This window comes from Schistocerca gregaria, chromosome 2, assembly GCF_023897955.1.
Source record: "Schistocerca gregaria isolate iqSchGreg1 chromosome 2, iqSchGreg1.2, whole genome shotgun sequence".
NCBI classification, from domain to species: domain Eukaryota; kingdom Metazoa; phylum Arthropoda; class Insecta; order Orthoptera; family Acrididae; genus Schistocerca; species Schistocerca gregaria.
In genome coordinates, this window is record NC_064921.1 from 985,719,958 (window position 1) to 985,735,693 (window position 15,736).

The 15,736-nt window shown below is 41.2% G+C and overlaps 1 protein-coding gene across 1 annotated transcript in view; it reads right to left on the reverse strand.

Annotated features, from left to right (window-relative positions):
- LOC126336078 (leukocyte elastase inhibitor-like) overlaps positions 1-15,736 on the reverse strand; it is a 128,113-nt gene that overhangs the window by 92,214 nt on the left and 20,163 nt on the right. Inside the window, exon 3 of the mRNA XM_049999558.1 lies at positions 4,368-4,454. Within this exon, the coding sequence (XP_049855515.1) occupies positions 4,368-4,454 (87 nt within the window). The remainder of the gene's footprint in view (positions 1-4,367; positions 4,455-15,736) is intronic.

Consider the following 15,736-nt stretch of genomic DNA (forward strand, 5'->3'; position numbering starts at 1 on the left):
TGTTTCCCTACTAACCAGTAGTAGCCAATATGTTCGCTGTTGATATAAAAGTGCACATTTCGTCTCTCGTAACAATCAACATCCCTCATCTAGCACCTCAAGAAGCACTTCGCCGAGACACTCTTACCATTATCAATTCTCTCTTCCACGACTTATATTCTTTTTAGAAGAACTCACAAGATGTTCTTCGAATCCCATGTTCCCCTGTGTCGCGTGTACATTCACTCAGAGCCTCGTAATGCCAGGGTTGTTATGTTTTGCATCTAATGAAAATAGCCCGCACCCCAACACTTAATGCTATGGTCTCTCATAGAACTTGCTAAGCTCCCTTGGCTGCTCAATCGTTGCTCAATGCGATGAAACCTGACATTATACAGTCAACTGCATATTTCTGAACACATCGTTCTGGACTGATTTTATAACGTTATAAGCGTGGCACACTAAATTCCTGTCTGTTCCACGTTACACAGCCGATCGTTGATCTTCACTTGGGGGCTGGCGAGGGGTCAGAATTGGCACAAATAGCGACCATAAGCAGAGAATCTCACAGCCTTTCACGTCACAATGACGAAATCACGAAGTAAAGGCAACAATAGGCCACAGAAGAAGTTTCTCGTCCATAACATCCACGAAAATATGAAAACCATTCAGAAAATTTTAGGCTAACATAGTCACAATAAACAGCTGCCTTTAAGGATGAATTTCTTGTAACTACTTTCGCAGACGTCGCTCAGGTAAGGGTAGAACAAATATTCTTTCAGTCTCTGCCACACAAGCGAAGGATCCAGCTTGCCGACGCGGCTTTAGAGAAAAAGGACAGATGAGACAATTAGCAACACCGAGAAACACAATTTCACTTTCTCCGTGTGGGAACTTCGTTTATCACTGACTCTTGCAAAGTTGCCACCGTGTAGGATCGAACCCAGATCAATATTATGCGAAACATAGTAAATGAGTCGTAAAAAATCCGAATGGAGAGTTCCCAGCTCGTTGGCGGAGGATATCCCTGAAGTAAGCGAAGGCCGTGCATTTCCCAGCAGAGCCCTTAATAATTTTTAAGAAAGAGTCAAGAGCGCATGCACAATCGCTGTCTCACTTGCGTTCCAGAAGCAATTACACTTCAGTTACGGCTCACAGTAGATGTATAGAGAAACTGCAGTAGAGCACAAACTCTAAGTTCTTTCTAATGAAGCCAGTGTGTATACATTTCAGTCGTTCACAGATCCATACTGATGTATGTCTCTTTCGAGATAACAGCGAGGTTCAGTGACCCACTTTTTTTGAGACACTATAACGTTACTGTAAAATGGTTTGCAGAGCAAAGGTCTAGAGATATTTAATATCTGGAACTGCATTTGCCATAGGTCCTGCAGAATGGGTGGGGCGCTCTCTTGAAGCCATACAAATCTTGACTGCACCAAAAGGTCAGCTAAACGCGTCAAGAGTATCGCATACTATGAAGACAAAGTTCAAATACTAGAAGTGTGATTGAGATGGTTCGTATGTTTCAAATTTCGGTCCATATGGATGGAAAAGTGGCTTCTACTACGGAACAAGATGGCACAGTGCTGAAATATTGCAGTTTCCTTCGGGGAGTCAGACGCAGAACACTGATAACATACCAAACTCACAACACGCAATTGTTTATACCATGAGTTATTCGTTTCTTATTTCTTAGCCCAGCCGGCGAAGCTGAAATTTCGAGCGAGCGACTCTCGTCTTCGCATGTAATACGAATCGGGCTTTCTTGTAGTTAATGACAGTTAATAGCAGGTCTCAGCGACTGTAGCTGGTCCAAGAGGAAGCAGCCCCATATTATTTATGGGCGTCCACCACTTTTCGCAGATAATGATGTATTATACTTCCTTCTGAAAACTGCGCGGCCTTGATAGCTTACACGCGCCCAAAACATAATTTTGAAGCACCGTAAATGTCATCTACGCAATTTCGCGGAATAGATTACGTGGCCGCCGCATTATAATTCTCTACCAGCACTACGTAGGTACTTATTATAGATGTTACGCCTTCATTTAAATGGTGGAGAAGAACTGGCTTTGAAAGAATGACATAAATTTTTTTAATGAAGCAAATAAACAGTAATCTGCTGCTATTTGTTTTAGTGTACGTCAAGTGACATATAACGTGAAAAAATATCCAGTTAACTGGTAACTATGGCCTCGTTTGGTGAAACCAATATAATGAAATAATTTTTGAGAACTGTCAGAGATCACACTTAATACGACTTACCTGTTGAATATATGAAAAAATTTCGCCTGTCTTTCAAACAGAACTAGTTACATTCTAATATGCTAAAAAACACGAAAATTTGAAATTCCCCTATAGAAAGACCTTATGGTTGCTTATGTGTGATGGTTTGGTTAGGGAACTGCACTTTTATCAGTTCTTCACGTCTTTTACTTATGTACGTGATAAGGTATTTTCATTTGACTATTTCTGGTTCAAAAGAAATGAAACCACATTTGACAGTAAAGTGCTAGTGATATTAATGGACATGATAATCATAAGGGAATGGTAACGCACACAGTAGATCTTACACCTAAATCAGCTTTTCCAAAAGCGCAAAGTGCATGACTCTGAAGCAAAGCAAGCGCTGTATCATGTATAAGATACAGAGGCGAGCGAGTGCACGGGACTTACCCTAGTTCACTGCTAGTAGCGTCACGTCATCGTAACGCGCCTGCATATAGTATTGCACCACATTTAACATAAAAGTAAAAATTAAGATTTGTGTGTAAAACTTTGTTAAAGTATTGTTCTATGTAATAATGTTTCAGGTAACAAATCTTAATGTTATAAAATTAGTAGTTTACGTAAAATTCACGTTTTGAAAGAAAAATAGGAGGCGCTAAATAATGACGCTAGGAAGCCAAAATTTGGTGAGAAGGTGCAGTAAGAAGTCATTAATGAGTGATGCTGGTTTCCAAAACCATAAAACTAAAATTGACTCCAGAATCCGCGTTTTTCGGAAAAATCAGAGGCGCGAAATAATAGAGCTACAATATTGAAAATTGGTAGGATGCTTCAGTTCACCCTAATAATAATAATGGAAATACCACAATCAGTTACCTCTTCTAGTTTTTTTAGTAATTTAGTAAAAACTACTTTTGTGAGTAAAATGTACATAAGCATTATAGATTAAGTACTTTAAATTTTAATGATAAAACAAATTCTTTAAGACCAATGATCAGATAGGACAATTAACAAAGCTACACCAAGTTTTAGTCTTGTAGCATAATTAACAGCTGATACAAGTCTTGATAAAGCTATGGTTCAGAGGTAACAATCTACCGTTAGTTCCATTGTAAAAATTCTAGAGAGTAAAGTTTTAATTTTAGCGGGCTGAGATTTTCTACGTGCTTCTGTACTGCTCAGATGTATGTATACAAAAATTGAGAAGTTTGTAAAGCTATTATTAAATGTGATATTTAAGATTATGTGCCTGAGATAGCGATCATTTGGAGGCTGCAGGCATCTGCATAAGAACGGAAAGAACAGATGCTCTCTTGGCGGTACGCGCCGGAGCTATATAAAACGAGCGGCAGAGGCAGTAGGAAGCTCACTCCGCATTAGACCAACGCCTAGTCCACGCGAGCTTAACGTCCGATCGCGCCTCGCCTCGGGTGACGTCATAGCGGGCTGTGACATGCGCGTACTTAGCAATGTAAACGGACATTGAAAATCGCGAGGACTGTACACCGTCCTGGATCGTTTAGACTTCGGTAACAAACTGTTATTGTGCCGTCCGTGTGAAGTATAATTCCGCGTGGCAAGTGGTGACTAACCCCACTTTTAAGGCGAGCATTAATCTTTTTTTTAACATTATTGCGAACTATTAATAGAGCACCGTTAGTTAGAGTAATGAACTATTCGGGAGGAACTTGCTGTAGAAGTCGCCTCTGAACTATTAAACGATTGGCTGAATTAACAATATTTAATGTCTTTAGCATTTTCAGAAGTTTCGAGTAATTTGTGTGAGCCTTTAAGATAATAAAATCTTGTTTGGAACTTTAAATTTTATTGAAGCAGCCCTAATCCCGTGAAGAACTATGGATATTTTTCGTTTAGCTGGGCTGTACAGGAATGTGGCAGTGCAGACTGGGAACTAAGGTCAGTAAGTTTCCCTTCGCTTTCTGACTGGCCACCAAATTAGTTGCCAGGCTCGCGTGATTTAAGGTGGCAATGTTCAACTTTCATTCAACATTAAACAACGACTTCTTCGCCGTCCCACATATGTTGCATCGGCAATAGTCTGTTACGTGAAATGAACATTCAAACAACTCATTCGACAACTTCTTCGCCGCCCCACAACTCCATACTGCCGTGTAACGGACTGCCTGGATACCAACCTTGTACATGTCGAAAGTAAAGACATTATTCGCCTGAGATATGTTATGCAGGGCGACGTTCACTTCCTCTGCCATTTTTTCGTCGGTCTGCAAAAATAAAGGAACACAAATTATAAGAATGCACTGATGAAGTTGATAAACAGTCCGAATACATTTCTACCTAAACATGCTTTCCATACTGAGAATTACGTTAAGTTACATGGAAAACTAGAAGAATAATATTCGGCAAATACAATCCACATATATTAAGTTACCGAAGATGTATGTACTCGCTTTACTAAGTTCAGTATACGAATGGAGAATGGAAAATGAATATCTTTACAAATACTAGGGACAAACACTGTGGCTTATGGAGCGCTGACAGAGGGAAAATGAAGGCAATGAAGTGACACACTGTGAACGCAATTGAAACGACGCATTGAGTCTAACTGTGTTGACCGTGTTCAAAGTATTTTACTTGCTGGATAAGTAGTCTGTTCTCCTGACCACTGTATTTGATTAATAAACATTGTACTCAGGGCAGAATGTCGTAAACGCAAAAAATTGGTGACGTTAAATGAATTTCAACAAGGTATTTTTGTGAATGTGGAATTGGGAAACTGCAAATTCTAATACCAATTCATGTCCAGTACCCTTGTAAAAGTGATCTGCGGATGAATAAAACTACTACTACTACTGTTACTGCTCCTATTATTACATTATATGTCTATATGATCTGAGAAGTCTTGACTGTTATTCAACCAGCTAGATAAGGCTATTCAAAATTATGGTAACGTTGTCTAATAGTATCTGTCTATAGGTCTATTAGTGAGCCTATGTTGATGATCATATACACTGGATAGCTTCACCTATGTGTTCTCGCTCCATTTCTAGTATGTGCATTTTGTAATAAACGCTGAATTCAGGCAAATCTCATTTATACTACTCAGCTGAAATAAACGAAAATGATGCGATGGAACCGAAAGATATTGCGCACTCCTTGAGACACTGTTATCATATTCGGCTGAAATTTGACTCGAATGTGCTTCTGGGCATCCTGGTTTACATAAATCGTAGTTTCCATAAACAACGTGAATATTGGAACGGTTCTGTAAGGAGACCATTCCTTCAGATTGTTCAAGAGAAGCATGAGATTCAATGGGACTTTACATCTCGGTGAGTCAAAGACAAATTAATTTACTGAAATGCAAGCAGAAATAAACAAAATCTATGAAGATAGATCAGAATATGTTCTTCAGCGTAGTACAAAAAGCACTGTAGAGTATTATTTACCTTCGGTTTCATTATTATGCTACGTTCGCCATGAATTTTGGCGAAGGAGATACGTTGCATAAACGTATTATTGTGGCAAAGACCGTTACGCAAGTTTCACGATACACAAGTGAGGCTACTCGGGTGTTTTCAAAGATTTAGCGGATGAAAATTTAAAAGAAGCCAAGCAAGGTTTCTACAGCACTGAGCATTTTCCGCAAGAGCACAGAAAACATTCAACTTGTAATACAGTCCTATTACCTCTTTATGTGAGTGTTCAGCCAGTTTGACAAACGAGTGACATTGGTTCGATTACTGACACCATCAGAGTGACAATACTGGGGCAAAGTCCACTATACCAAATTAGAAAAACTCAAGATAGACTTGCAGGAGAAACAGAGCATCCAGTTTCGAAGACCGATGATATGTACTGGAAGACATTAGGATCATGTGGCGCCTTAAGCCCCTATTACGTAAGTGACTTGTTTGTCTTTGAATTGACTACTCGTGACAGGTGAGTTTGGTGCAGCGCCTTTGGGGTTTTATCCTTGTACAAGTCTCGCCTGTGACGATTGATCGTTTTGGTTTATATAAATATACGTGTTTCAGTGTTTCTGGAAATTCAGTCCCTAAGGGAATGCAACAGGGGACGAAACATTTTTAAGAAAATATTTGGTTACATTAAAAAACCTTTAAAGCTAACCTTATGAAAACTAGTATTTCACTTGTCGGTTAGATGTCAAGAAATATTTGTTAAGAGATGAAAGTTGCTATGAAAGTACGTCCTCAAGAAACAAAAGGCATGATTAAGAAAAACTTTGGACTCCTGCTAACAGAAGTACATTTGGAAAAGACCATGCTTATACGGCATTAATTAGTGTGAAAAACTTGGAAGGTTTTGTAATTTGTGAACAACATTAAAATTCGATTAAATAATATCAAAACAAAAGTCTCTACAGGTCATACAGTCTACGCGAGGGAAGCAGTGAGCGCTAAGCTAGTTGCGTATGAGGGTCATTCAATAATTAAAGAGACAAACTGGTCCAGGGAAAAACCTGTTAGTAAGAAAAATTTGGTGCTTTTATACCTTTTAGTTAGCATCACTGACATGAGCCCTCATCAGATGATGTATCAACATTGTTTTGTTGATAACCTCAAAAATACATTTCAAGATGGCGAGTCCGCTTGAAGCGTCCACATTAGTTTAGCAGCGTTCTGTTATTCGTTTTTTACTTTCTGAAGGCGAGAAACCAGTGAATATACACTGTAGAATGTCTAACGTTTATGGTGGAGGTTGTGTGAATCGTGAAAATTTTTACATGTGGGTAGAGCAGTTCAGAAATGGTCGCGACTCAGTGACAGACGAGCACCGTTCTGGCCGACCAGTTGCAGTTTCAACTCCTTCACTTGAAAGTCGAATTGATGATTTTATTCGTGCCGATCGCCATGTGACTGTGGAAATGGTAGCTGATAAGGTTCAGGTTAGTACTGGTACAGTTCAAAACATTATCTGTAACTAATTGAAGTACCACAAAACATGTACAAGATGGGTCCCAAAGGAGTTGACGCGGCTACGCAAGAAAACAACATTGAGAGTGTGCATAGAGCTAAAGGAACTGTATGAAAAAGTAGGTGAGCACTTCTTCAACAAAATTTCAACTTGTGATGGAACTTGGGTTCACTATTATGAACCAGAATCGAAAAAAAAGACAAAGCATGGAGTGGAAGCACAACAACTCACCTGTCAAGAAAAAATTCAAAACCCAAGCATGAGCAGGAAAAGTCATGTTGACGGTGTTTTGGGACGCTGAAGGTCCAGTTTTTTGTGATTATCTCGAAGAGCAGCATACAGTGAACAGCCAACACTACTCGTATTTCCTCTTAAACAAGGTGAAGCCAGACATGAGAGAAAGACGTCGAGGATCTCAGAGGAGAGGTGTGATTCTCCAACAAGACAACGCACGTCCTCATATTGCTCAGCTAACCCGTGAAACCATCGACAAAATGAGCTGGGAAGTACTGCATTACTCTCCTTGCAGTCCTAATTTAGCCCCTGGTGATTTCCATTTTACTGGCGCACTGAAAGCGGCATTACGTCGAAAGAGGTTCCAGGGCAGCGAGAACATGAAAAAGTTTGTGGGAAATTGGTTCAAACATCAAGATAGAGTAAACAAAATTGTAGCCCGTTGGAACAAGTGCATAAATGTTCAAGGGATTACGCTGAAAAGTAGAAAAAGTATTGTTTGCTAGAAATAAACGCTTTTTTTATCCAGGCCAATTTGTCTCTTTACTTACTGAATGACGCTCGTATATTCCCGTATAGGGGAGGCATTTACTTGGAACTCGCTTGCCCGCTGGCGGAGAATAAGTACGATATATTGCAGTGCCTGTGTTACTACGAACTTCGATGCTGTGTTCCTTCGAACACGTAGGAAACATTCAGAAATAACTACATTCACCTGCTAAAGGAAATACATACAAACACGTCAAACAATATTTAGAAGGCATTAAACAGCACCCTTTTGCTTTATCCTTTATATCTTGTTTCCTTTCTGTGTGGCAAGTAACTCAGAAAATTGTTTATCTCGTTAAACAGTTCTAACTTTTTCACTGTTGGAAATTAATTTCATTAAAAACGGTAATCTGTTTACATTCTTATTCATGCGTAATGTAGGCTTTCGTTTCGTCCAGATACCTGTTCTGTAAAACGTAAATACCGGTACCTTTTGCTTTCCGATATTTCGTCTCAGTTGTGGGAAACACTGGTAGCAAAATTACCAGGCCCTGGCGCCACCTTTGCAGTGTGCCGCAAAACAAAGCGGACAACCGACTATATGTTAAGAAGGCACAAAAGCACAAAATCTGCTGCTTTAATAATGTAGATTAACTTCGGATGTTAGTAGACGAGACCACACTCCTGTGTTTCTCTGCATACGCAGTCTGCAGTATACGTAAGATTTACAATCCTGCACTCAGCACAGTCACTTATCCATCCGCGGCGTAGTTGGCTGCTGATTTATAAGCGATCACGTGACCACAATGAGCAGCCGATTTTGACCAGAATATCACTCAGGCTTTAGGGAGAATGTGAGGCAGCGGTTGATCGAAAGGAAATTCTCTATTTTTGAGGCGATTTAAAAACAGTAAATCTTTTTTTCTAATTTGTCCGTTGAATGTAAAAGCACCTACAGTTGATGCCTATTTTTTGTCAACTTTTGCCGCCTTTGCAAATGTTTATTTCTTGTCGTGCAAGCGAAAATGGCGTCAGTTTTGGAGAAAGCAAAAACAGTGGTTTGGTATGCAAAGTTGACATTCATTGTTAAAGTGCAAAAGCAGCTTCGTTCTGTTCATAATGAGGCAGCACTAGGCGCTAGAAGGATGAAAGGCCGCGCGGGATGGCCGCGCGGTTTGAGGCGCCATGGCACAGATTGTGCGGCTCCTCCCGCCGGAGGTTCTAGTCCTCCCTATCTCACGGGTCTGTGTTTTGTTCTTATCGTAACTTAGTTTAAGTTATTTTAAGCATCTGTCAGTCTAGAGACCGATGACCTCAGCAGTTTGCTCCCTTATGAAATCACACACATATTTTTTTAGGATAAAAGCACGGCATAGACAGTTTCTTGCGGCGTGCAAGGGGTGGTTATACCTCTGAACAACAAGACGAGAAAGTCAGTCAAGCCGGCCAGAGTGGCCGAGCGGTTCTAGGCGCTACAGTCTGGAACCGCGCGACCGTAATGGTCGCAGGTTGGAATCCTGCCTCGGGCAAGGATGTGTGTGATGTCCTTAGGTTAGTTAGGTTCAAGTAGTTCTAAGTTCTAGGGGACTGATGACCTCAGAAGTTAAGTCCCATAGTGCTCAGAGCCATTTGAACCATTTTTGAAGTCTGCCAAATGTTCGAATGAAGTCCAAGCAAATCAGTTCGTCAGGCTTCACGGAAACTTCAAATGCCACTTGCAACAATTCATAATGTCATCAAACATCAGTTGAATATGTAGTCATACAACGTGCTGATTCAGCAGGCCATAAAAGCCGATGCCAAACATCGGTGGTGTGGATTTGCAATTGAAATGCTTAACCGAATCTATCGGAATTCTGCTCTCTTGACAAGAGTAGTGATCTCTGATGGGGCCACATTCCAAGTCTCTGTATCTGTAAACAAGCAAAACGTTCGCACTTCGGAGTCACAGAATCCTCACAGTACCAGGCTAAAAGTGGGAGATACCCAGAAAGTGAACGTTTTCTGTGGCCTGATATGCGATAAGATACACAAAGTGATCAAAAGTATCCGGACATCCCTAAAAACGTACGATTTTCATATTAGGTGCATTGTGCTGCCACCTACTACCAGGTACTCCATATTAGTGACCTCCGTAATCATTAGACATCGTTAGAGAGCAAAATGGGTCGCTCCGCGGAACTCACGGACTTCGAACGTGGTCAGGTGATTGGGTGCCACCTGTGTTATACGTCTGTACGCGAGATTTCGACCTCTTAACATCCCTAGGCCCACTGTACCCGATGTGGTCGTGAAACGGAAACGTGACGGGACACGTACAGCACAAAAGCGTACAGGTCTATCTCGTGTGTTGACTGACAAAGACCGGCGACGGTTGAAGAGGGTCGTAATGTGTCACAGGCAGACATCTATCCACACCATCACACAGGAACTCCAGACTACATCAGGATCCACTGCAAGTACTACGACAGTTGAGCGGGAGGTGATAAAACTTGGATTTCATGGTCGAGCGGCTGCTCATAAGCCACACATCATGCTGGTAAATGTCAAACGACGCCTCGCTTGGTGTAAGGAGCGTAAAAATTGTACTATTAAACAGTGGAAAAGCGTCGTGTGGAGTGACGAATCTCGGTACACAATGTGGCGATCCGATGGCGGGATGTGGGTATGGCTAATGTATGGTAAACTTCACGTGCCACTGTGTGTAGTGCCAACAGTAAAATTCGGAGGCGGTGGTGTTGCGGTGGTGTTATGGTTGGTCGTGTTTTTCATGGAGGGGGCTTGCACCCCTTGTTGTTTTGCATGGCACTATCACAGCACAGGCCTACACTGATGTTTTAAGCACCTTCTTGCTTCCCACTGTTGAAGGGCAATTCGGGGATGGCGATTGCACCTATGAATACGATCGATCACCTGTTCGTGATGCAGGGCCTGTGGCGGAGTAGTTACACGACAGTAACATCCCTGCAATGCACTGACCTGAATTCTATAGAATACCTTTGGGATGTTTTGGAACGCCGACTTCGTGGCAGGCCTCACCGACCGACATCGATACCTCCCCTCAGTGCAGAGTCCGTGATGAATGGGCTGCCATTTCACAAGAAACCCGGCACCTGATTGAACGTATGCCTGCGAGAGTGGAAGCGTCCGCAGTGTCGTGTGGTAGCGTTCTCGCTTCCCGCGCCCGGGTTCCCGGGTTCGATTCCCGGCGGTGTCAGGGATTTTCTCTGCTTCGTGATGACTGGGTGTTGTGTGATGTCCTTAGGTTAATAAGGTTTAAGTAGTTCTAAGTTCTAGGGGACTGATGACCACAGATGTTAAGTCCCATAGTGCTCAGAGCCATTTGAACCATTTGAGAGAGGAAGCTGTCATCAAGGCTAATGGAGGGCCAACACCATATTAAATTCCAGCATTACCGATGAAGGGCGCCACGAACTTGTAAGTCATTTTCAGCCACGTGTCTGGATACTTTTGATCACATAGTGTAGTTAGACAGTTACTCTTTGCTGATAAAATGTCACATAACATCGTCCATAGAACTGTTTTCGACGTTCGCTTTTCCCCTTGTTGAAAAAACGCAACGGAACCAATGGTTTCAAGAAGATGTTACTCCACCACAGGTCGATGAATGTTCGGAAAACTCTGAATTGAATATTTCCTGGACGTTGGATTGGACGACTTGTACCAATGAACAGGCCTTCTCCTTCTCTTGGCATCACACCGGTGGACTTTTCTCTCTGGGCCTACGTGAAGGACAGTGCGTTTGCCGTGGTAGTTTGGACCTTCAAGACCGTCCTCAGACTGTGTCCGTACCACCGCTTCGTACATGTTGCAACGGACTTGGCTGGAAGTTCAGTACGCACAAGACATTTTCCGGATCACCGCAGGTGTTCACCTGGAAGTGTTTTGATTTGAAGTTGAAATTTTTTAAACTCAACTTGACATATAACTTATTTCTGACAATGAAATATATATTTCTTTAATTTACTTTTGTGTTGGGAGCAAATAGAAAATAGGACATTTCGGTGTAGGCACCCCGTATTTCGAAGAAAATAACTTTACGGATTACACCTTTTTGTATCTATATTCTACTTAAATTCTCCAAACGTCACTGGACAGTTTATGGTGGAGGACACTTAATACCAATGTTAGAGGATCTGTCCTGTTCCATTCACACACTGAGCAAGGAAAAAGCGTCTCTCTGTACGCAATTTCATGCGGTCTAATCTCTCTCACCTTATTCTCAGGGTCACTGCTCAAGGTATACGATGGCGTCAGCAGAACTGTCACGCTGCATTCGTCGAATACTGGTACTCTAATTTTCCCCGACCGGATTTAACTAGAATAACGCTACTTTTCTGCTTTTCGTTCGAATATTCACATCCCCGAGAATCTCTGTTCACAGGCTACACTAACCTTTTACGGTCCCGGCAGCGTGTCTCTGAATTTCATCCTGTTGCCAACGCATCTTGGTTAAGAACTCCAAATAGTGTAGCAGTACTCCATAATAACTGTGACTAGCGTCTTGTATGCGATTTCCGTTACAGATGCCTCGTGCTTCTTAGAAACCATCCAATAAATCTAATTTTTCCATTTGCATTCCATACTAATTATTGTACTTTTTCTTCCTATTTGATTTCGCTTTTTAATATTGCCCTTAACTGTGTATCTAAGCGCCAAATATCGTAAATTTTCAACTCACCTTGTAATCGGGTACTACTGGGTTCTGTCTCTCTGTTATAGGCATTATCTTGCATTTATCCACATTTTAGTAAAACTGCCGTTACTTACCTCAAGTGGAAGTTTTGTTCCAGTCTTTCTACATTCCGTTACGATTGCCCTATGACGATACTTTCGTGTAGAAGAATACTATTGCTCTGCTGTTCTCATCTGATAAACTCTCGCAGTCTGTGTATTACATTAGCCGTTCTATACCGTTTGTCATGGGCACTGATAAAGTCACTTTCATTTAGGATGAACACACTGGAGTTCGTTAGTCAGACATTCATCAAGCAAACAACATATCTGTGAAGATATCTCGTGTAATAGTGTCTTGGTTTTCTTTGTTTTCTTTTTTCGACGGTATATTACCGTGTCGAAAGGGCTGTCAGAAATCTACTGTACCTACCGTATGCAACAGATGGTGTGTGCATAAAGAAAGTTGTGTCTCATCCGATCGATTCTTTGTAAATAGATACTCTTGGAGAGAAACTTCTTTTCTTAAGGAACATCGTAATATTTGCACATAGAAAGTGCTCAGTGATATTGTAACAGATTGACATTAGTGATATTGGTGTGTAATTCCGTGCATTAGTTCTGTTACTTCTTTTGCAAACAGAACCTGCACCCTTTCTCAGTCACGGTGAACTTGGCTGAGCGAGAGTTTCTCTTTAAATGTATTAAGAATGAGCTTCGTTCCACAGCGTGTTCAAAGAAAAGTCTAACAAGAATAGGTGTATGTGGCACCGCTGATTACACCGTTTAACTAATTCGCATTTAAAATTTGGAATTTACTGATATGCTGGTTTTCTACATGTATTTACGCGTAACACGAGGAAAAATAACCATTAAAATTACCTAACTACAGCTGCATAAATACGTGGCCCGTTTTATGCCACCAATACGCCAATACATGTTGAGTTCAGTAGCAATACACTTGAAAAGTTCTATAAAAAAACTTGTTAATAATTGGGAATCCCTAAGGTAAAGTTTCACCCAAATAATACGGAACACTTGCACTGATAAACGTCAATACACACCAACTCAGAAAATTACTGCATTAATGCAAAAGAAACTGAAGAACTTTCCGTGTTTTTACAGTTTCTTGTAGAAATTATCTATTACCCATTAATTCTTAAATTTGTAACGAATAAAGAAAGTAGTGGTGGGTACCGCTAGACCGCATAATATTCACAACTAGATCATCAATGATCTAAACTGACTTTTCCAGAATTTGGTTTATCGGTCATAAGTTATATCTGGGCCATCTCCAGAATAGTCCCGCAGTGGTCTATCGACATTTCAAGAGGCCAGTTCCCTACATAGCTCTTCGACATTAATGAAATCTTTTTGTGAAGCCGCTCACCACGTTCGTTAGCAACTGCTCCGCAATTTTCAGGGAACAATTAGAGTTGTGCACTTGTGCACGAAGGAAGTGTATTTCTGAGACATGCTACAGTCGAGCTTTTAATAACAAGACAACAGTTCACCCACGGGCCCGTTATAATTTTGGGGCCCTCTTACTTCCTAAGAAACTGAATTACACGCCTAATTTGGTTTCTGCAAGTTACAAAAGAAGAGGCTCTTCGTCGGATATTTTTAAGATTCTTGCAGTTCAAGGTTCAATACTAATTTTTTGCACCAGTTCCAAATCGCTTTTTGGCGTTAACATTTTTATCAAAATTTTTTCTTTTGGTAACGTCGTGTGAGACGAGTTTTTTCAAAATTCAAACTAATTAAGAATTACCTTAGGCCCACTATGAGACAAGCACGACTCAGAAACTTGTGTAGCTAAAAGTATCGATTCTGATGATGCAAATTCAAAATTTGCAGCAAAAGAGATGAAAGGAAGAAAGCGGCATGTTATACGCAAATACGACTAACGAAAGTTTTGGTTATTTGACCTGCTTCACTATTAAAAATCTATACTTTATTAATAAAAATCCGTTAAACTTATTTGTTGCCATTCATAAAAACTATTTACAATGTAGTTAACAGTACGTTGTTTACTTAACCACTTGTACCAAAAAGTTGGCTGTGGTAAGAGGGGGGGGGGGGGGGGGAGGGAGGCTGTCGGAGGAGGGGTTGTCAAAACTACGCTCTGGATGCCAAAATACCTAGGTATGTCACTACACAGAGTGTAGATGTACATGTAGAGCAATAATGAAAATCCAACCAACTGGTGTCTGTAATCTTACATAATTACTTTCCTTCGGGCAATAATACATTCATACAAAATTTTTGAAACGACAATTCCTCCATCGAATAAGTAATTCCGAAATGTTATCGTCAACAACAATGTAGAGATTAAAAAAACATACATACTTCAGAAAGTAAGTTACACATATCGTCCCACGATAGGAACATTGCACAATTAGAGAATCGCATTGTCAGAAGAGAGCAAACGTGCTGCACTTCCTGTAGACATACTTCTGTGACAGTACTGATAACAGGTACGTCACAGAGTGGAAGCGAAATGGTTTGCAACTCCAAACGTACTCCCAGGAGTTTCAATGCCATCATCATCCCAGAGTGTCTGGATATGCTGTTTCGATCCACTTACTGATTTAACGTAAGACCAGAATTTCCTAGCATTCTCTGTTAAGTCGGTACACAGAATTTCACTTTCGAATTCACTGAACCCTTGTACGTTAGTATGATCTGCAGAAATAAGTAGCTTTTGAGGCACATCGGCCCGCGGGTTCAAGGTCAACATCGATACCGCGGCACACCACCACCTACCGATAAAATGTGCCTGCTTCTCGTTGTCGCTATAAACCGAAGGTAATGCATAAGTGTTACTTGACCAGACGTACAGGTTCCCTCGTAGACGTATACGCGAACTATACCGTCAAATCAGAGAGTTCGAAAGAGGGCGCATTATTGGCATGAGAGAATGTGGTGCATCCATCTGGTAAATTGGTGCTCGTATGGGACGAAGTGTTTCGGCTGTGCAACGGGTATGTGCAGAATGGTTCACGGAAGGCAGCAGAACACAACGATACTGGTCAGGTCGCACCACCCAGACGCCCCCTCCCCCACAGAGAAGGTCGACACCTTATCCGAATAGCACTGCGGGGCAGATTTATGTCTTCCTCAGCTCTGGCGCAACAGTGGAAAAGTGTAACGCATCGTACACTTATCAGGGGTGAGAGACCGTGGCCGC